At 42.4% G+C, this 23,195-nt stretch overlaps 1 protein-coding gene across 1 annotated transcript; it reads left to right on the top strand.

The window, feature by feature from the left end:
- Window positions 1-5,470: 5,470 nt before the first annotated feature.
- TM4SF18 (transmembrane 4 L six family member 18) lies at window positions 5,471-12,816 on the top strand. Its single transcript, XM_060767739.2, has 5 exons — window positions 5,471-5,909; window positions 6,751-6,840; window positions 8,508-8,650; window positions 10,090-10,270; window positions 12,181-12,816. Exons 1-5 carry the CDS (start codon window positions 5,733-5,735, stop codon window positions 12,193-12,195), a joined length of 606 nt encoding a protein of 201 aa, XP_060623722.2. The 5' UTR covers window positions 5,471-5,732; the 3' UTR covers window positions 12,196-12,816.
- The last annotated feature ends 10,379 nt before the right edge of the window (window positions 12,817-23,195 follow it).

Genomic DNA, 23,195 nt, shown 5'->3' with positions numbered 1-23,195 from the left:
TGAGGGAGAATCTCCTCAGTGGAAGTCCCTCTCTTCCTTCTGCAAGAGGTTCAGATGGCCTCTTGTCAGCTCTCCTTTTTGTTTAAACAGGTTGTAAGCCATGAAGCTTCTTATTGAGATGAGTTTTATTTAACTTTTCCATATTGTTAAAATATTTATATGGTGTTTAATATGTGGCTTTTTTGAATTGTTAAGGCTTTTAATTAACCTTCTTAGACAATTGCCTGGGCCCCCCCACAGGAAGGAAAGTGGCATAAATGAAATGAATGAATGAACGAACGAACGAATAAATAAATCATTCATTTCATTTTTCTATCATTTTTCTTCCAGAGAGGGACTCCAGTCAGAATAATTAATTAATTCATTTTATTCTTGCATTCTTTATTTGCACTTAGAGATGTTTTCACTTCCGGTTCAGTTCTTTTTGGTCCTTCCTAATCTGAGTGCAATTCAATATTTAATTGATAATTGACATTATCCAAACAGCTGGAGTTTGATTAGACCTGATTTCAGTTAGGTGGTAGGTGACTCACCCCTTTCGGTAAGCAAAGGACGCTAGAAAAATTGTAACTTACAGGAATGTGCTGTATTGTACCTTTATTGCAACACTCAGATATAGTTGAGTAACTGGCATTTCTCTCTTGACATGTGAAGTTTATGATAATTTCTAGCTGAAGGCACTTTAATTGGAAATCACAGAAAAGTAGCACAAAAAAACAGTGTGCTGTCTCCTGAAATGATAATAAATTTCACTTCCCCTTTTTTCAGACTAAGAAAAATCTCATTGCAAATGGATGATATATTTTATTATTATTATTATTAACTTTATTTGTACCCCGCTAGCATCTCCCAGAGGACTCGATGCGGCTTACACAGGCCGAAGCCTCAACACAATACAGTAGAAAGTATAACATCACAACAACAAGGCAAATCAAACAATAAGCAAAATAATATAACACCACAATACTAAGCAAATCAAGCAATAAGCAGAATAACAACAAAGACAGTACATCAGGACATTATTAAAAACTGGTTCGGCCGGCGCACTGGGGTACAAGGGTTAAAAGTGCTGAATGGCAGGAGGCACGTAGGGTTAAAAGTGCGATGTGCAGTGACAATTTGTTATGCTAAGGTGCTACTAGGGCTTGGGTGGGGATTCCTAGTCTGGGAAGGCACAACGGAACAGCCAAGTTTTTAGGTTCCTTCTGAAGACGGCTAGAGTGGGGGCTTGTCTGAGCTCTTTTGGGAGAGCGTTCCAAAGTCGGGGGGCCGCCACAGAGAAGGCCCTGTCACGTGTCCCCACCAAGCGCGCTTGCGACGTGGGTGGGATCACGAGCAGGGCCTCCCCAGATGACCGGAGCGAGCGTGTGGGTTCGTAGATGGTGATGCGGTCACGCAGGTAGGGTGGTCCCAAACCGTTCAGGGCTTTGTAGGTGAGCACCTGCACCTTGAATTGGGCTCGGAAAATAAATGGCAGCCAGTGGAGCTCCTTGAACAAGAGGGTTGACCTCTCTTGATAATGAGCTCCAGTTAGCATCCTGGCTGCTGCCCGCTGGACCAATTGTAGTTTCCGAGCCGTCTTCAAGGGCAGCCCCACGTAGAGCGCATTGCAGTAATCCATTCTAGAGGTGACCAAGGCGTGGACCACCCCGGCCAGATCCGCCTTCACGAGGTACGGTCGCAGCTGGCGCACAAGTCTCAGTTGTGCAAAGGCCCTCCCGGATACCGCCAACACCTGGGCCTCAAGTGTAAGCGAAGAATCCAAGAGGACACCCAAACTGCGGACCTGTGGCTTCAGGGGGAGTGTAACCCCGTCCAACACAGGTGACCACCCTATACCCCGATCTGGTTTGCGATCGACCAGGAGGACCTCTGTCTTATCGGGATTGATCTTCAGCTTGTTCTTCCTCATCCAGATCGACACAGCGGCCAGGCACTCGTCTAGGACCCGAGAAGCCTCCTTGGAGTTAGGTGGAAAAGAGTAGTAGAGTTGTGTGTCATCCGCGTAGAGATGGCACCCAACTCCAAAACTCCGGATGACCTCTCCCAGCGGTTTCATGTAGATGTTAAAAAGCATGGGCGACAGAATAGAGCCTTGCGGGACCCCACAGGTCAAAGGCCAGGGGTCAGAGCAGGCGTCTCCCAGCTTCACCATCTGAGTTCGTCCCTCCAGGAAGGACTGGAGCCACGACAGAACCGTGCCCCCAAGGCCCATCCCGGAGAGACGACCCAGAAGGATACCATGATCGATGGTATCGAAAGCCGCTGAGATGTCCAAGAGAACCAGCAGGGTCACACTCCCCCTGTCCAGCTCTCTGCGGAGGTCATCCACCAAGGCGACCAAGGCTGTCTCGGTGCCACGACCAGGCCTGAAACCAGACTGTGACTGATCTAGGTAGTTGGTATCGTCCAGGAAACCCTGAAGCTGAGAGGCGACCACCCTCTCCAGCACCTTACCCAAAAAGGGGAGGTTGGAGATCGGCCTGTAGTTATTCAGCACCGTGGAGTCAAGGGAAGCTTTTTTGATAAGTGGACGGACCACGGCCTGCTTCAAATTGGATGGAAAAATTCCTTGCTCCAGCGATGCGTTGACAATCAGTACAAACCAATCAAGCAACCCCCCTCTGGCTGATTTAATGAGCCAAGATGGGCATGGGTCTAGAGATGAGGTGGTCGCTCTCACAGCCCCAATAATCTCCTCCACGGTTTCAGGAAGAACAAGCCTAAAAGAATCCCACAAAATTGGACAAGCAGGTGCCTCCGTCACCTCTCCTGGTACTGCGATGGAATTGGAGTCGAGCTCGAGACGTATCTGGGCGACTTTATCTGCAAACATATATTTTGAATCGAAACTGCCATGCTTTGGACATATCATGAGAAGACGTGACTCATTTGAAATATAAATAATGTATGGCAGGCAAAGAGGGCAAATTAGGCAAATTAGGGCAAAGAGGAAGACTACATTATAAGTGCATAGATCAGTGGTTCCCAACTTGTGGTCCATGGACTACCAGTGGAATGGAAGAACAAAAATATTCCTGCTTCTTGGCAGGGGGTTGGACTGGATGACCCACAAGGTCTCTTCCAACTCTATGATTCTATGGCCCAGAGCCTCACCTTAATCATTGCCTCAAGATCATGCGGCAATGAGAGCAACTCGTCTCACAAAACCCTCTTATAGTGCCAAGGCAACAGGGATATGGGGGGGGGGGGGAGGCTGACTACCCACAAAAGATTACTACCACCACATGAGCTTTAGATTATTAAATATGGTTTTCTATGGGCAAGCAGGCAGCAACTACTGAATTACATATGTTCTGTATCAGAAACTATAGCTGATGTGGTCTATCCAATGCAATTTTCTGAATCAGCATCCCAAATACATGAGTCGCCTAAGGGCTGAGAAGGGCAGTATACAAATACAGCAAATAAATAAATAACCAAATCTAAAGTTGACCAAAAACTGATTCGTAACCCTTTTGGTATTAATGTTGGCGAGTGGCTCCTGTTCAAGTGGTCCATGGTCAGAAAAAGGTGGGGACCACTGGCATAGATACAAATAGTCTGTAAGACCTGAGCTGAAATGTTGATGGCAGCCTGACTAGGAGATTTCTCATTCAAAGGATCAGCATAAATTGACATCACTAGCAAAGACCTCTATATATTGCCTTGTCACAACCTAGCCATATACAGCTATATGCAGCCTAAAATCAGAAACCAAGATTGATCAGGTAATGCACACAGTACCAAATAAAAGTAATTCTACATGCCACTTCATTACTTTTCCCTGAGTAGGATGTGAGGCATCACATATTAAAAAATATTGTACTGGAAAAGTTAGTGCAAGCTTTAGTTCACAAAAATACGTTTTCCATGCTCTAGGGTCAGAAGTCTTTGACTGTGTGGATCATAATAAATTGTGGCGAGTTCTTGGTGGTATGGAGATACCAAATCACCTTGTCTGTCTTCTGAGGAATCTGTACAACAACCAAGTAGGAACAATAAGAACAGACCATGGAACAACAGACTGGTTCAAGATTGGGAAAGGAGTATGGCAGGGTTGTATACTCTCACTCGACCTATTCAACTTGTATGCAGAACATATCATGCGATGTGTGGGGCTTGAGTAATCCAAGGTTGGAGTTAAAATCACTGGAAAAAAACATTTACAACCTTAGATACGCAGATGATACCACTTTGATGGCCGAAAGCAAGGAGGAGCTTAGGAGCCTTATAACCAAGGTGAAAGAAGAAAGTGCAAAAGCTGGGTTGCAGTTAAACATAAAAAAACAAAAACCAAGATTATTTATTTTATTTACAGTATTTCTATACCGCTTTTCTCACTCCTAGGGGGACTCAACAAGACTGACTGATAATTGGGAAACAGAGGGAGAAAACGTGGAGGCAGCTAGACTTTGTATTTCTAGGTGCAAAGATTACTGCAGACACAGACTGCAGCCAGGAAATCAGAAGACGTTTACTTCTTGGGAGGAGAGCAATGACCAATCTTGATAAGATAGTGAAGAGTAGAGACATCACACTGGCAACGAAGATCCCCATAGTCAAAGCAATTGTATTTTCCATAGTAACCTATGGATGTGAGAGCTGGACCATAAGGAAGGCTGAGTGAAGGACGATAGACACTTTTGAACTGTGGTGCTGGAGGAAAATTCTGAGTGTGCCTTGGACCGCAAGAAGATCCAACCAGTCCATACTTCAAGAAATAAAGCCCGACTGCTCATTGAAGGGAAGGATATTAGAGGCAAAGATGAAGTACTTTGGCCACATAATGAGAAGACAAGAAAGCTTAGAGAAGACAATGATGCTGTGAGAAAAGAAAGGAAAAAGGAAGAGGGGCTGACCAAGGGCAAGGTGGATGGATGGTATCCTTGAAGTGACTGGCTTGACTCTGAAGGAGCTGGGGGTGGTGAGGGCTGACAGGGAGCTCTGGAATGGGCAGGTCCATGAGGTCACGAAGAGTCAGAAGTGACTGAACAAATAAACAACAACAACAAAGGGTGCAAAAGCCACACTTCATAGAGTGTGAACAGACTCAGGGCATTCTGAAAAGGTGCCGTCTCCCTAATAGCCCCAGTCTAGGACATATCAAGGGGAAGACAATGGGATGCAAATATCACCTCTAAGAACTCCAGATGTTTAAAAACTTGGAACTACCTCCAGCTATGTGTTTGCCAGAGTGCATCCATTCAAAGAGATATTTAGATCTGGCTTCCGATATGCTATATTCCATCCAGATACCACACATTAAGCCACTAGGCATGGTTTCAGGACAAGTGCAAACTCTGAACCAAAGCTTGGATGAGCACCTATAAAAGAAACACAAACTGAATGAAATGCTTGATTGTAAGAAAGGCAAAAAGTAGGCAGAGTCAAATCATACAACCCATTCCTCTGTTGTTTTGCTTTCATTTCAAAGAAATGCTGTCTTCTGAAGACAATTTGAGGTCTCTGAGCAAGCGGAGAATTCACTTTAGAGTCTAAGGAAACAAAGTTCCTTAAAGGAACCCGCACCCTTCCTTTTCAGGATAGTGGCATTTGCCTATTGTTCTCTGAACAGCAAGTCTTCACTTGCTAGGCACTGGACTTGTTTGACAAGAACCATATCCATGAAACCAATTTATTGTGGACGCAAAATGACTTCATTGAAATAAGAAAGCAAGTAACGTAGGATAACTTGGAGGAACAAAAGGCACTTTCTCTGACTTTTGGATATGGGCGTGCAACAGTGTGGTGGCTGTTTGAGTTGCTTGTTAATACCTCTTGCACTTTGGAGCATTGTTATAAATATCCTGCTATATTTTCCTGATGGCAAATCTCTATATGCCTCCAGTAACAACCTCACCAACTATGTGTGGTATTTTGAAGGGATCTGTTTCTCTGGAATAATGGTAAGTGTGTCTTCTGGGGTTCATTAATTGCAGCTCTGATAACTGCATCTTGACTTTTTAATTTTGCCTTGCAATGCAGAAGAGAGCCAAGAGTAATTTTGCTAATTACAGGCAGTAAGGGCTGAGTATCCCTTTTCCAAAATGCTTAGGACCAGAAATGTTCCATATTTCAGATTTTTAAAATTTTAGAATGCATGCATATATAATAATGAATAATAATAAACTTTATTTTTAACCTGCCCTCTCTCCCTGAAGGGACTCAGGGTGGCTTCCAAAGGTGAAAAATAGCAAACATTCCACCATTCAATATCTCTTAATCAGATAGCTTGGAGATGGGCTCCGTCTGAACATGATTGATATTTCATATATATGTTATACATATGACCAATAGGCACTTTTATACAAAATTGTTTAAATCATTCTGTGCATCAAACAAAATTTGGGTATACTGATCCACCAGAGAGCAAAGGGGTCACTATTTCATTCACTCATATGGACAGTTTTGGATTTTGGGGTATTCAAAATTCTTGAAAAGCGAGGCTCAATCTGAATTCCCAAAACTCTCAAGTGATTAACTCCATAACAGACTAGTCTATCTTGTGAATTTAGATAATTCCTTTGTTTTCCAGCATTTTCACTGATGTGGACAAGTAAGAACAAGTAGTTACCATATATAGCCAATATTTACACTCATCATGAAGTTGAACTAGTAATGCTGAAAGTGTTAATTTCAATACGTATGGCATTATCCAATCAGAATGACCAAAATTTCAGAGACAGACAGGAGACAATAATAGTTTACCAAAAGTAAACTCAGTTATACCCATTCCTTCTGTTCCAGATGCTTGTGTTAGCAGTTCTTTTAATAATTCTGGATCAAGACACCTTTCATAAATGCTGCCAAAATGAGAGCTGCACTAGAACATACAGGGTGAGTATGTCACTTCTTAACTGATGCTCTTGTTCCAAAACCTCTCTTCTCTGACTCCTGTAGCCTCGGCTGTTTCTGTTTGGTTTCTGTTTTTGCCTCTCTTCTCTGCTGCGTGTAGAGGAAAACAAAATCAGGAATTGCTAGCTACACACCACTTAACCTTTCCTTTCCCCCATTCCTTTGTTTTAAAATGTTATCAACCTAGATACCTTGGCATCTCCTTCCTGTTTTGGGCTTTCATGGCTATTGGGTGAGTTCAAAGCTTGGAAAAGCTGTCTTTTGGATTACAATTGGCTGGCTTGGGAATGATGCAAAAAAGCTCTGGATGACTCACAGTCTTTGGAAGTGAATCAGTCTGAGGAAGGAAGCATCAAAATGATACCCATATAGTCTATATCTATGCTTTAAATAAACAATTTGTTTTATAGTTGTATCTCTGTATCCACAGATTCTGCATCCATTGATTCCATCATTCACTGCTTTTAAATATTTTTAAAACCCCAACAGAAAACATTGATTTTCTCATAAATTTTCTCAGGGACACATTTTACTACACTGTTATATATAATGGGACTTGAGAATCCATGGATGTTGGTATCATGCAGGGTTCTGGAACCAAAGTCCAGCTAATACAGATGGGGCACTGTATTTATTTGTACCCTGCCTTTCTTTTTACAAGCTCAAGGAGACATGTATACAGGTCCATCTCTCACCCTACCTTATCCTCACAACAACCTTATGAAGCAAATCATTTTCAGAGACAGTGACAATACCAATGTCACCTAGTATTGTGGCTCTATAGTGGCTTGAAATGAAGGAATATTTCACACGGCATATTTTAACTGTTATTGTTTTCTCCTATGAAATTATGGGATTTGCACTTTTGGGAAGGATATGTAGAATTCTATGTGGCTCTAGCATGGTGTAGTGATTTGGGTGTTGGATTAGCACCCTGGAAATAGATTGGGCAAGTCACACACTCTCAGCCTCATAGGAAGGCAATGGAAAACCCACTTTGAACAAATCTTGCCAGGAAGACCCCATGATAATTTCACCTTAGAATCCCCATAAGCCAGAAATAACCCTGAAGACACTCAACAACAACAATTCAGAATTCTCACTCAGAGAGTTCTAGGCCCTCTTCAGACAGCAAACGTAAAATTCCATAGGATGTGACCAGGACAGACACAGTGGAGTCATAGTACTATAATAATGTGTGGATTCTCTCTATACTGTATTTGTTAGTTCTCTAAGGCAATGTCCACAGCAACCTCACAGCCCTCCCCTATATACTCTTCTTGTTACATTGATCCCCATGAAGAACATGGCTCTCTGTGACAGCCTGACTTCCTGGTGTCAAATGCAAAGCAACTATACAGTTACACAATTTCCATGCCAGTAATGAACTCCCAGTCTCCTTGTATCTTGCTTATCCCCTTTAAAGCCTACATAAATCTACATTCCCAACTCAGACCATTGATTCTTTCTCCTGATACAGGACTGAAGGCATATTTGCAACTTTCCAAAATATTATGACTATTTTACTGGTCACTTCCAGTGTTTGGTTAGGCTAAGGATATGCTTTTATGTTGTGGAAATATATACTTCTGACAGAAGAGGATGATGTGCATCCTTATAAATATAACATTGTGCTCTCTTTAACACAGCGTTTCATTTCAGTTGTACTTGCCCTGCTAGGGATTGCATTTTCTGGATACAGTCTGATAATATCTACTCTGGGCTTAGTTCAAGGGCCATACTGCAGAACTTTGGCTGGCTGGGAATATGCCTTCAAGGACACGGCAGGCCGGTAAGATCAAGTACTATCACTACAAACAACTTGTTACATTGATCTTCATGAAGAATATGGCTCTGTGTGACAGCCTGATTTCCTGGTGTCAAATTCAAAGCAACAGACATATTAAGACTTCCCTGAGCCTTAAAACTCCATCTTCATGTGCCTTTACATGATGTGGCAAATCCCCATTTAGCCTTGACCTTTGTAAAACACATGGCAGCGCACATGCTCTCCAACATTTCACATCTTAGAACTGATGTTAGAAGAGGTGGCAGAAGTTTGCTTTTGCCTGAGTCCACAGGGAAGGGGAAGATTCTTTCCTCTCCTCTCTGATGTGTTGAGTTCAACTTACTTGAGTACTTTGAATTCAGTTTGCAGCAACTGAAGTAACACAAGAACAAAGGAGGGTAGTGGGAGGACAAGATAGAAAATGAAACATTTTGAAAGCAACTGAAAAAGTGGGATGGCAGAAGATGTAACCATGACTGTCCCTGTCAAATCCCTTGCCAAGTATGAGCTTACATGTGTGTAGCTGCTCATTTCTACTAGTCCTTTCTCCTCTATTTTTGGAACACTAAATCATTGCAGGTAGAAAGAAGGTCTTATCCTAGCATAGCATTGTTTCCTTGACTTGCTTACTTGTCCTTTCATTCCTTTTCATTCCTTCCTCAACTGGGTGATTCTGAAACACACAAGACCCAGTCCTAGACCCTTGCCTATATACTGTTCCTGCATTTATACACATCTTCCCATGTTTCCCATGCTCCATAACATTTATTTGTGAAGTGGTGGTAGGGAATAAAGTTTTGAGATTCAAGCAAAATTGCTGTGAAGATATCCCTGATTCTAGGGAAATAATTTATCACCAGTGGAAAAACTATTGTGGGGGAAATGTTCCTCACTCTTCTTTAGAAAGTACCTCCAGGATGGTAATGAGTAGGGTAACATTGCTGGTGAGCATTAAATCTCCTCCCAGGAGACATGTTTGAAGAGAGAGTGGGGAAACACATTATAGACAGACATCTTGGATGGTTCAAGAGGCCAAAGACACAGTCAAACAAATAAAAAGATGCCTGACCCTTCCTGCTCCTATTACAGAAATAGTTTTGGGATGTTGTGTGGTTTCCAGACTGTATGGCCATGTTCTAGCTGCATTTGAAGATGCTAGCCATAGATGCAGGCAAAACATCAGCAGAAAATGCTGCTAGAACATGACCAAACAGTCCAGAAACCAGATAACATCCCAGTGATTCTGGCCGTGAAAGCCTTCAACAATACACAAAAGTACCGTAGCTTTGCTGGGGCAGAAGCTAAGAAGAAGGGATATAATTGTGGTGCTGATAATTCAGAATGGAAAGTAAAGTTCTTGATCCTTTCCTTGTCTGCTAAGTTTGACACCTTTGTGATAACAATATTGTTCCAATTCCTTTATGCTGTTGTTTCTCTTATAGCTACCTCGTGGACCAATCGTTCTGGTCTCAATGCTCTGAACCTACTTACGTAGTAGAGTGGAACATCATTTTGTTTTCTATCTTGATAGCTCTTAGTGGTCTCCAAATACTGATCTGTTTTCTGAAAGTAATTGCTGAGCTAAAAAGTATATTGTGTGGAACCTATCCTGTCTTTGTACAGGTAAGTGGATCATTTTGAAAGCTAACTTTAAACTAGGCATACCAACTGACCTATACCATTCTTCTCTCAATTTGAAGACTATATGACTAAATACTCTTCTCCATACATAGTAACTCTTCCAAGATCTTTGCTGGGCAGCCCCCACAATAGTTCATCACCTCAGGGGAAGATGCTATAACTTAAATGCCTTAAATACATAAATAACTGCCCATTGTCTATGTGCATGCTGCAGTGTTGGAGGTGTTTGATTTATTAATTTAATGGAACCCAAAGCAACTTACATTATAAAACAAAACAGCTAAAACCTTAGTGAAAGATATAGCACATCTATTAAACATCCTTCTGTCCCAAATAGTTAAAAGAAGAAGTCTGTCTGAATAAAAAGATCTTTGCCTACCTTAACTGGCATCTATGTGCACTGTATGTGTGCCTGTGCTTTCTAGTTAGGTGCTAATTTATGGCAACCTCATGAATTCTATAGAGGTTTCATACGCAGGTGGTTTTGCCAATTCCTTCTTCTGAAATGTAGTCAAAGCAGAGCTTCTTAAACTTTTCTGTACGGGACCTCTTTTGACCCAAGACATTTTTTTCATGACCCTGGATATATAGGTAAATATAATAAGCATAAAATGCAAACGCTGCACAACAGATTTGTGTAAATGTTTAAAATAGCCACTAGGTGACATTCAGAAAACTTTGGCTGTTTCCAAATTTTTCAGGACCCCAACAATGAGCGAAAGAGACCCCATTTGGGGTTAGGACTCATGATTTAAGAAGCAATGGCAAAAATCGCCTGGCATTTATTGCTGGCCTCCCACCCAAGGACTTTTTTATTGTATCAGAAGAGACCCAAGACAAGTTGCTTCTGGGGTGAGAGAATTGGCCGTCTGCAAGGACGTTGCCCAGGGGACGTCCAAACGTGTTAGCATCCTGTGGGAGGCTTCTCTCATGTCCCTGCATGGGAATCTGGAGCTGACAGATGGGAGCTCACCCTGTCTCATGGATTCGAACCACCGACCTTCAGTTCAACAGTTCAACCAGCACAAGGGTTTTACCCATTGCACCATCATGGCTCAGTATCCAAGTACTAACCAGGGGTAATTACCCTAATGATGGTTGGATACCATTTTAACTGTCATGGCTCCCTCTTATGGAATTTAGGAAAACAAACTTAAGCTCTTTAGTAGGAAAGCTAAGGGCCTCCCAAAACTACAAATACCAATATTCCAAAGGATGTAGGCCAGACATATACTTTGACTACCACACAATGCATACTACAACTTGGTGACACAACAGCCAATCTCCAGGTCTAAAATTGCTGAGTAGAATAGAATGCCTTGCCTGGCCTTGCTTCCTGCTACAATAATTCTCATAGTATTTTGGTTTAAATCCTATACTGGAATGGATGGGATTTGTTAGTCATAACTAGTTGAATCTAATTCAATCTCAATGTATCTATTCTGGGTAGGACTAATGTTAGTTTTATATACAGGAAATGTATAGGGCAACACACATATACAACAGCCATTTCTTTTTAAAAAAAGATGGAGCCAGCATAGTGTAGTGCTTTGAATAGGACCAGTGTTTGGACCCCTGCTTAGCCACGGAAACCATGTGGGTGGCCTTGAGCCAGTCACTCTCTCTCAGCCTCACAGGAAGCCAATGGCACAGACTCCTGAACAAACCCCACAAAGAAAAACAAGGGATAAGGTTGCTTTAGAGTTGCTATAAGTCAAAAATGATTTGAAGGCACCATCACCAACAACAGTGGGGGTGCTTATTCTCTGTGCACAGGAATGAAACATAATGAAATGCTATAATTCATATATATAAGTAACGAATCCAAATTCCGATTAATGAGTCACAGTCTATATACGTTAAATTTGTCCTCTTTCCTTTCTGTTTCACAGCCTGCACTGATTTGACAATCTCATAATATTCAGGAAGATAAAAGGGTGATTCAGTACTGGGAGCTAATACATTATGAAAATCAAACAAACATAGGCATTGGACATGGATATAGAAACAGCAGATCGCTTCTTTCCATTATTGACAGCTAAAAAGAAACAGAAGATCATTTAATTCATGCTTGATTTTCTTCTGAGAGGAGACAGAAGAAACAATGGGATGAGAAAACAGAAAAGTTACAAGTTGGAACTCCTGGGAAATTTAGGATAAAGCAATTGCACAATAAAGTTCTTCTCTGGATCTTCACTCACAGATGCCAACATGCTTGATATCTCTATGTGATTTTGCATGCACGTGCACATACACACTTGATGTGGTGTAAGAAAGGATTCCTATAGTTTTTTTTCCATATGTAAATTTAAAAGCTTAACAACCTTCTTTGAAAGTTTACAGTTTCTGGAATATCCACATTTTCTCATTGTTCCAAATCCTTCTCCTTCTCCCTTCTGTGTCCTGTATATTTCAGGTGTGAACCCCCCCCCCCCCCCCCACTGCAGGAGCTTTTTATATTTGCATATTTTAAAGCACATGGTTTATTGTTGATGCATCCTGAATAAATATTTGATCATACAACTGTGGATAGTTGCAAACAGGCCTCATTTTTTGAGATCATAAACCTGTCTAGGACATCACATTCCAGACTGCATCAGGAGTCAAATGATGAAATGCATCTCTGTGTTAAAATATTAAATATAACTCCAGATTAGGATTTCTTTTACATTGGTAAATACAAGAGGACCTCTACCTTCACTGTCTGGAGCAGAGCCATGGTGGTGCAATGGGTTAAACACTTGTGACGTCTGAACTGCTGACCTGAAGGTTCATGGTTCAAATCCAGAAGATGGGTGAGCTCCCATCTGTCAGCTTCAGCTTCCCATGCAGGGACATGAGAGAAGCCTCCCACTGGATGGTTATACATTCAGGTGTCCCCTGGGAAATGTCTCTGCAGATGACCAATTCTCTCACACCAGCATTTTTAATTCCTTGTTTTTCTACTTTTGTGAGGCTCTTGTGCTACTAATCCCAGTGAATGTGAAGGGCTCACTGTAGTTTAAAAAACAGATGCAGCTCTGCTACAAATATAGAGCGTCTCTTCATTTTTCCCTTAACTTGTGGTAGTCTGTCTTCACCACCACCATATCATGAGCTTGTAAGTGGCCACATAAAGTTGTGGTGTATATGAGTGACTTATTAGTTGCAAAATTAGAACTCAAGAGCTTTGAACTTCTACATTAGCTATTGGATTTTGTGAGTATTTTTTTTTTGGTCGTGTAAGGAGCGACTTGAGAAACTGCAAGTCGCTTCTGGTGTGAGAGAATTGGCCGTCTGCAAGGACGTTGCCCAGGGGACGCCCGGATGATTTGGTGTTTTATCATCCTTGTGGGAGGCTTCTCTCATGTCCCCGCATGAGGAGCTGGAGCTGATAGAGGGAGCTCATCCGCCTCTCTCCGGATTCAAACCTGTGACCTGTCGGTCTTCAGTCCTGCTGGCACAGGGGTTTAACCCACTGCGCCACCGGGGGCTCCCTTTGTGAGCATTAAAAAGTTATTTGATTGCACAAGATCATTTTCTGTTTCTGCCTAGAACAAAAATTCTATCAGGCACTGTCCAGGTTGCACTGGCTTGAATGGCTCTTTTGTATTGGGCTATAGTGGGAGGTGGGAGGGAGAGGTTGCAGCAAAGCCAGGTAGAGAACAGGGTCCTCTATTCAGGATCAAGCTTGAGCAAACACAGAATAGAGGCTCATTTCAGTACAGTTAATCAGGTGAAGTAGATTTGAAGGGCCTTTTGCAAAACGTAAGACATTCAATGTGAGCTTTAGAAGCAAGAATTGTATAACATTAAAACATGAAGTGCAGGCAATCTGAACAGCAACAATGCAATGGAACGTCCAAAAATGTGGGTAGCTGTGTTGGTCTACAACAATTTCTGGGAATATTCACCTCTGACAGGAATAGGCCTTTCCTAAAGCTACCACAAACATTTTGCATTATGAAAGTAATATGTTAGTTCATAGCAGTATATTATTGCTAGGAAAAGTTGTTTGCCCTCCAATCAACATTTGGAATTATAGCTAAATTGAAAGGGAACAAGAGAGTCCAAGAGGGGTGACAGTCAATGCCCTAGTCCAGGGATCCTCAAACTAAAGCCCGGGGGCCAAATATGGCCCTCCAAGGTCATTTCCCTGTCCCTCGCTCATTGTCAAACTAAATCTGAAACAACTTGAAAATACACAACAACAACAATCCTATCTCATCAGTCAAAAGCAGACCCACACTTCCCACTGAAATACTAATACATTTATATTTGTTAAAATTGTTCTTCATTTTAACTATTGTATTGTTCTAAACTGTTTTTTGCACCACAAAAATAATATGTGCAGTGTGCATAGGAATTCATTCATGTTTTTTTCAAATTATAATATGGCCCTCCAACAGTTTGAAGGACTGTGACCTGGCCCTCTGTTTAAAAAGTTTGAGGACCCCCGCTCTAGTCCTTCCTAATCAATAAGACCTGGGTTTTTGATCACACAAACCTTGGCTTCATTACACCACTTGTTATTGAGAAAATTGAACCCCTAAATAATGAACCATAAATTATTATTAACAAATTTATATTAAATATGTTTCCAGGCAGTCTTCCAATGCTAGCAAACTGCCTTCCATTCCGATAAAGCCAAGCAGGCTGCATCTCCAATATTTGAACCTCTGCTTAGCAATGGAAACCCCATGGGTGGCCTTGGGTCAGTCTCTCTCTCTCAGCCTCACAGGAAGCCAATGGCACAGACTCCTGAACAAATCCCACAAAGAAAACCCCGGGATAAGGCTGCTTTAGGGTTGCCATACGTCAAGTGTTAAATCAGTTTTGGAAGGCTACCTAACTCGACATGTGTACTTGGTCTGACTTATCGTCAGCCACTTAATGTATACATTCCAGGAGCATCCCCCTCCCATTGATAAAAATCTCTCCTGTAGTTATGAATTAAAACTTTTTCCATTGATAAACACCTATTTCAGTGAGAAACTCCCTGCTATCATTGAGAGGTTTTCTGGCTTTCGTTCATGCCATCTGAACTATCCACTGCTGGGAATCAGTGCAGTTGTGGGCAAAACTAAGTCCATTGAACTGTTGATCACCTGCAAATATTCATTGCCTTTTATTGGACATTCCCTTTGTGTTTACCAGGATCGGGCCATTGAGTCAATCACAGACTCCTTTGCACATTGTCCCATCACATTCCTGGTTCTCACATCCCTCTCTGGAGGTAGATCTCTCAGTGAATCCAGGCTTCAAACTGACAAATGACAGCTCCTTGAATTTCTCTCCATGAGGGAGATCAACCATGGAAGCTGCTTCGTGGAGCTTCCAACCAATGGGAACCTGGATCCAACTGGGTTAGGTTTCAGCCAATCAGAGGCCAACACGGGAAGTTTGAATAGCTGTCAAAGTAAACAAATACTTTGGTATTTTCCAATGCTTTATGTCAGTACTTTGAGCACTAACTTTACTGATATCCTTTTTGGCCATTGAGATGAAAGACTCTGCTTTTGTCTTCACACCTGTTTGTGTCTCATTCAACCTTCTGACTGCGTAACACACTGGGTTCGGAGACCATTGATTTAGTGGTAGCTGAAATCACTCAACATCAGTATGAAAGGTTGTAATTTCAAAATTAAGGAAATCTATATTTATATGAATGTATGTGTAAATTTATAATTCATTAGATCTCTTAATAATTTCATTCTCACTGTAAAAGTTATTGTTAATCAAAGGTAAACAGGATGGATAGGACAATAAAGGAATGATATTGCTAAAAGAATTATATAGACAATAAAATAGAATCATAGAATCATAGAATCATAGAGTTGGAAGAGACCTCATGGGCCATCCAGTCCAACCCCCTGCCAAGAAGCAGGAATATTGCATTCAAATCACCCCTGACAAATGGCCATCCAGCCTCTGCTTAAAAGCTTCCAAAGAAGGAGCCTCCACCACACTCCGGGGCAGAGAGTTCCACTGCTGAACGGCTCTCACAGTCAGGAAGTTCTTCCTAATGTTCAGATGGAATCTCCTCTCTTGTAGTTTGAAGCCATTGTTCCGCGTCCTAGTCTCCAAGGAAGCAGAAAACAAGCTTGCTCCCTCCTCCCTGTGGCTTCCTCTCACATATTTATACATGGCTATCATATCTCCTCTCAGCCTTCTCTTCTTCAGGCTAAACATGCCCAGTTCCCTAAGCCGCTCCTCATAGGGCTTGTTCTCCAGACCCTTGATCATTTTAGTCGCCCTCCTCTGGACACTTTCCAGCTTGTCAACATCTCTCTTGAATTGTGGTGCCCAGAATTGGACACAATATTCCAGATGTGGTCTAACCAAAGCAGAATAGAGGGGTAGCATTACTTCCTTAGATCTAGACACTATGCTTCTATTGATGCAGGCCAAAATCCCATTGGCTTTTTTTGCCGCCACATCACATTGTTGGCTCATGTTTAACTTGTTGTCCACGAGGACTCCAAGATCTTTTTCACACGTACTGCTCTCGAGCCAGGCGTCCCCCATTCTGTATCTTTGCATTTCATTTTTTCTGCCAAAGTGGAGTATCTTGCATTTGTCACTGTTGAACTTCATTTTGTTAGTTTTGGCCCATCTCTCTAATCTGTCAAGATCGTTTTGAATTCTGCTCCTGTCCTCTGGACTATTGGCTATCCCTCCCAATTTGGTGTCGTCTGCAAACTTGATGATCATGCCTTCTAGCCCTTCATCTAAGTCATTAATAAAGATGTTGAACAGGACCGGGCCCAGGACGGAACCCTGCGGCACTCCGCTCGTCACTTCTTTCCAAGATGAAGAGGAAGCATTAGTGAGCACTCTCTGTGTTCGTCCACTTAACCAATTACAGATCCACCTCACCGTAGTTTTGCCTAGCCCACATTGGACTAGTTTCCTTGCCAGAAGGTCATGGGGGACCTTGTCGAAGGCCTTACTGAAATCCAGGTACGCTACATCCACGGCATTCCCCGCATCTACCCAGCTTGTAGCTCTATCGAAGAAAGAGATCAGATTAGTCTGGCATGACTTGTTTTTGATAAATCCATGTTGACTATTAGCGATGACTGCATTTGTTTCTAAGTGTTTGCAGACCACTTCCTTAACAATCTTTTCCAGAATCTTGCCCGGTATCGACGTGAGGCTGACCGGACGGTAGTTGTTTGGGTCGTCCTTTTTTCCCTTCTTGAAGATTGGGACCACATTGGCCCTCCTCCAATCTGCTGGAACTTCTCCCGTTCTCCAAGAACTCTCAAAGATGGTTGCCAATGGTTCCGAAATGACTTCCGCTAGTTCCTTCAATACTCTGGGGTGTAGTTGATCTGGCCCTGGGGACTTGAACTCATTAAGAGCGGCCAGGTATTCCTGGACGACTTCTTTCCCAATTTGGGGTTGGATGTCCTCCAATCCCTCATCCACTCCATCTTGCTGAGGTTGAAGACTCTCTTTTTGTGAGAAGACCGAGGCAAAGAAGGCATTAAGTAGTTCTGCCTTTTCCCTATCCCCTGTCAGCATTGCCCCATCTTCTCCTCGAAGAGGTCCTATCGCCTCCTTGTTTTTCCTTTTTCTACTGACATAAGAATAGAAGCCCTTTTTATTGTTTTTAATGTCCCTGGCAAGTCTGAGCTCGTTTTTTGCTTTAGCCTTGCGGACCTTTTCCCTACAGGTGTTGGCTATTTGTTTGAATTCTTCTTTGGTGATTTCTCCCTTTTTCCACTTCTTGTGCATGTCTCTTTTATGTCTCAGCACAGTTAGAAGTTCTTTGGACATCCATTCTGGCTTCTTTGCACTTGTCCTATTTTTTCTCTTTGTTTGCACGGTTTGCAATTGCGCCTTGAGTATTTCACTCTTGAGAAATTCCCATCCATCCGTAGCTCCCTTGTCTTTTAGTATCTGTGTCCACTGAATGCTGCTCAGCGTTTCCTTCATTTTTTGGAAATCAGCTCTCCTAAAGTCCAAAATGCGGGTTTGACTTGTCTTAGTTTCGGCCTTCCTTTGTACCTCAAATTGCAGGAGCACATGGTCACTTGCCCCTAAGGATCCTACCACTTCGACCGCATCGATCAGGTCCTCCGCATTTGTTAGGATGAGATCAAGAGTAGCCAATCCCCTTGTTGCCTCTTCTACCTTCTGGACCATGAAATTGTCTGCAAGGCAAGCGAGGAATTTTTTGGACCTTGTACTCTTGGCCGAGTTTGTTTTCCAGCAAATATCGGGATAGTTGAAATCGCCCATGACTACTACATCTCTTTTCTGTGCCTGTTTGGTCAACTGTTGGCAGAAGACTTCATCAAGATCTTCCTCCTGGCTTGGGGATCTGTAGTAGACGCCTACAACGACATCTTTTTGAGTCCCAGTTCCCTTGATTCTTATCCAGATGATTTCAAGCTGGTTTCCCAGATTGCTGTCTTGAATTTCTTGTGCAGCATAAGAGTTTTTGACATATAAGGCTACTCCGCCTCCTCTCCCCTTTGTTCGGTTTCTGTGAAAGAGGTTATACCCCTCGATATCTACATTCCAGCGATAGGAGTCATCCCACCAGGTTTCAGTGATGGCTATGATATCATATTTGTGGTGTTGTGCTAGAAGTTGGAGTTCGTCTTGTTTATTTCCCATGCTCTGTGCATTAGTGTAAAGACATGTGAGCCCCTGGGATCTTCCCTTGAGCTGTTTAATTGGTATTATTGTGCTTTTGGTACGTGGTCCTTGTTGTGTTTGTGCAGCCCTCCGTTTAGCCTTCTGGCGATTCCCAGACATTATGGGTAAAGTAGTGTTCGCAAGGCTGTTGTCCCCCTCCCCCGGTGGACCTAGTTTAAAGTGCGTCTAATGAGGTTTGCGAGTCTGTGAGCAAAAAAGTGTTTTCCTACTTGTGTGAGATGCACCCCATCCCTTGCCAGTAGGCCATCCTCCTGGAATAGCAGGCCATGGTCGAGGAAGCCAAAGCGTTCCTCCTGACACCATTTTCTAAGCCAGTCATTGACCTGTACTATTTTTCTGGCTCTTGTGGGTCCGTGTCTTACAACAGGGAGGAGGGATGAAAAGACCACCTGTACATTACATTCTTTTAGCATTGCTCCTAGAGCTCGCAAATCATTTGTGATCTTTTGAAACGTATGCCTTGCAGTATCATTGGTTCCTACATGAATCAACATGAGGGGAGGACGGTGATAGGGCTTGAGGAGCCTGGTGAGCCTCTGAGTGATATGGTGTATTTTTGCCCCCGGTAGGCAGCATATTTCTCGAGCCATCCCATCTGGTCTGGAAATGACAGCTTCCGTTCCTCTAAGGAGGGAGTCGCCTACTACCAAGACCTGTTTACTTTCAGGAATGACAGCGCCCGTTTTGTGCAATGTAGTGTGTAGGTCTCCAGAAAAGTGATCCTGTTGGTGTGAATTGTGTAGGTGAAAAGTGTTGTCCTCCTCCTCGACATCCCCGGTGCATTCGTCAAGGACAATCCATTGAGATTCGTCCGAGAGCCTATGGTTCTCCTGTATGTGTTCCTGTTGCTCCTGGTCTATGGTTGGGGATGGTACACCTGCAGGATTGTGCAAGTGTGAATGTTGTGAAGTGTTGTCCCAGTCAGGGCTGTCCCCCGCACACTGATCAAGGATGAGCCAATGATCAGTATCTAAGCCATTCTGGTCTTCCCCAATATGTTGTGTTTCTTGGTCAGGTGCTAGTTGTGTGAGAATTTGGAATCTATTGTGTAACTGCAGCTGAGCAGAGGTATTCTGAGGAGGCTTCTGGGTCCTATGTGTCCTTCTAAGGGTGACATTTCTCCAAGCCTGAGGGTTGTCCACATCTGAGGTGCTGTTCTGTTGAGCCTCCCCGTAATGTTGGTGTGATATGGGCTGCGTGTCTAGGCCAGTGTGGTGTGTGGTATCTAAGAAGAGCTCAAGTTCCTGAATGTCCTTAAGGGTCTTAATACGGTCCTCGAGTTGTCGTATCCTGTGTTCCATGCGAGTGATCTGTGTACACTTGGGGCAGATGTAATTGAGTAATTGTAGTGTGAAAAAGCTGAACATGCCACAGCTAGTGCATGAGATGGGAAGTTTTCGTGTTTGTTCCATCTGGAGGTTGCTAATGCTCTTGGTGTGTGTTTGATGTTGTTGTCTGTATGCAGGGGTGAAAGTATAGGTTACTGAGTGTACGAGTTCCTGCTTCCTCAACTTCTGTGGAAAGCCCAGCTGCCCCTTGGGTTCAGACACTGGTTTATATAGGATAACCAGGAAGCCCCGCCTCTCAGCAGTTATTTTTTAAACTCAGGAAGCCCCGCCTCTCAAAGAAAGCAGCCCTGAAAGCTGTTAAATTCAAACAAAGCTTACCCTGAAGCAGAAGGAAACAAAATGGGTTCCTGCTTCCTCAACTTCTGTGGAAAGCCCAGCTGCCCCTTGGGTTCAGACACTGGTTTATATAGGATAACCAGGAAGCCCCGCCTCTCAGCAGTTATTTTTTAAACTCAGGAAGCCCCGCCTCTCAAAGAAAGCAGCCCTGAAAGCTGTTAAATTCAAACAAAGCTTACCCTGAAGCAGAAGGAAACAAAATGGGTTCCTGCTTCCTCAACTTCTGTGGAAAGCCCAGCTGCCCCTTGGGTTCAGACACTGGTTTATATAGGATAACCAGGAAGCCCCGCCTCTCAGCAGTTATTTTTTAAACTCAGGAAGCCCCGCCTCTCAAAGAAAGCAGCCCTGAAAGCTGTTAAATTCAAACAAAGCTTACCCTGAAGCAGAAGGAAACAAAATGGGTTCCTGCTTCCTCAACTTCTGTGGAAAGCCCAGCTGCCCCTTGGGTTCAGACACTGGTTTATATAGGATAACCAGGAAGCCCCGCCTCTCAGCAGTTATTTTTTAAACTCAGGAAGCCCCGCCTCTCAAAGAAAGCAGCCCTGAAAGCTGTTAAATTCAAACAAAGCTTACCCTGAAGCAGAAGGAAACAAAATGGGTTCCTGCTTCCTCAACTTCTGTGGAAAGCCCAGCTGCCCCTTGGGTTCAGACACTGGTTTATATAGGATAACCAGGAAGCCCCGCCTCTCAGCAGTTATTTTTTAAACTCAGGAAGCCCCGCCTCTCAAAGAAAGCAGCCCTGAAAGCTGTTAAATTCAAACAAAGCTTACCCTGAAGCAGAAGGAAACAAAATGGGTTCCTGCTTCCTCAACTTCTGTGGAAAGCCCAGCTGCCCCTTGGGTTCAGACACTGGTTTATATAGGATAACCAGGAAGCCCCGCCTCTCAGCAGTTATTTTTTAAACTCAGGAAGCCCCGCCTCTCAAAGAAAGCAGCCCTGAAAGCTGTTAAATTCAAACAAAGCTTACCCTGAAGCAGAAGGAAACAAAATGGGTTCCTGCTTCCTCAACTTCTGTGGAAAGCCCAGCTGCCCCTTGGGTTCAGACACTGGTTTATATAGGATAACCAGGAAGCCCCGCCTCTCAGCAGTTATTTTTTAAACTCAGGAAGCCCCGCCTCTCAAAGAAAGCAGCCCTGAAAGCTGTTAAATTCAAACAAAGCTTACCCTGAAGCAGAAAATAAATGGAAGAAAATAAATGGAAGAAAACTAAGTATCTTTTAAACATAAAGACAAGAGAAATACACTAGCCATTCCAAAGACTAAAATAAATGCCTGAATCCTGTTATTTAATTCCTGGTTTAAAAAAATCCGCCAAAACAAATGTCAGTGAGTTGTGTCTTTACAATTCTTCAACTCTAATAATGATGGATTTTATTGATTGAATTTCAGAAAACAAAATTGAGAGTTAAGTGCAAATACTGACCAGATTACACAAAGGAAAAAGCTCATGTTGTTATGTTGCAGGAAATGCATATTAAAATGGTTGTAAATATATTTTTAGGAAAGTGTAAACTAGGCCAATTACTATATATTGTGTTATTGCCAGCTCTAAAACAAAAATATACCTTTTGAATAAATGGCAACAAGTTCTGGATGTTCTGCAAGATAATTTAGGTAGATTACTTAAAGCACTGTAACCTATTGTTTTTAGGTTTTCTTTTAGGAATAAACTAGAGTTTTAATTAATTTTATGGTAGACCATTGGCTAGTTCATGGCTAGTGTAGCATCATTTTTGGGTTGTGCTTAATTGTCTTTAATATCTGAGAACTGGCATGATCTAATTTTTAGTCACAATTATAGCATATCCAGTGGATTAATTATAGGAATTCCACTGACGCGATGGTTATGCTCTAGTAGGGACTAACAATTGGAATTAGAACATTGGCTTGGATCCTGACTTAAATTAATTTGGGGTGATTTCTAGAAATGAAACTAGCTCTTTAATTCTATTCCCCTCTTTGCCTAATTTCACATCTGAAAACCTGGGACCAATTGGTTCTTGAAAAAGAATTGAACAGAAGACTTCACATTTGGCTTCATATCTGAGCTCCTACAAGGGTTAAAGCAGGGGTTCTTAACCTTTTTTGTTCCATGGATTCTTTGCCAGTCAGGTGAAAACCACAGAGTGCAGTGGCAGATGGTTTTATGACTCGACAGTGGCAGATGCTTTTAAATTAAATTTTAGGATTGTTCAAAATTACATTTTGCAAGTTGTATAGAAATCTACACATCACAGTTCTGAAATCATGCTTGGAAGACAAAACCTAAACAATATCAAATATATTACAAATACAAGTGCTGCTACAGTATGTCATCCACCAAGCACTCCAGATCTTCGCTCACTGTTATTTTTTGAAGAAATTATGCTACATATTCTCACTGAGATCATGTTCAGATTCATTAAAAGGTCCAGAAAGCCCAAATTCTGTTCCTGTTTTCTTCCAATTTTATTTTGGAGAGCCAGACATGTTTATTCTGGAATATTTTCTATCAGCTTCTAGTTTCTACTATTTATCAGGTCAGTTTATTTTAACTCAGTATAAAATTGAAAAGATAAAATCTAGGATTT

The sequence above is a fragment of the Anolis sagrei genome, chromosome 3 (assembly GCF_037176765.1).
Source record: "Anolis sagrei isolate rAnoSag1 chromosome 3, rAnoSag1.mat, whole genome shotgun sequence".
Classification (NCBI taxonomy): Eukaryota; Metazoa; Chordata; class Lepidosauria; order Squamata; family Dactyloidae; genus Anolis; species Anolis sagrei.
This window is presented reverse-complemented; position numbering and strand designations above follow the sequence as displayed.

What these genes read in the sequence shown, in the direction of transcription:
- TM4SF18 (XM_060767739.2), top strand. Translation starts at nt 5,733, where the DNA reads ATGGGCGTGCAACAGTGTGGTGGCTGTTTGAGTTGCTTGTTAATACCT. An exon ending in TCTGTTTCTCTGGAATAATG is followed by an intron (nt 5,910 to 6,750) that starts GTAAGTGTGTCT and finishes CTTCTGTTCCAG; the next exon opens with ATGCTTGTGTTAGCAGTTCT. An exon ending in GCTGCACTAGAACATACAGG is followed by an intron (nt 6,841 to 8,507) that starts GTGAGTATGTCA and finishes TCTTTAACACAG; the next exon opens with CGTTTCATTTCAGTTGTACT.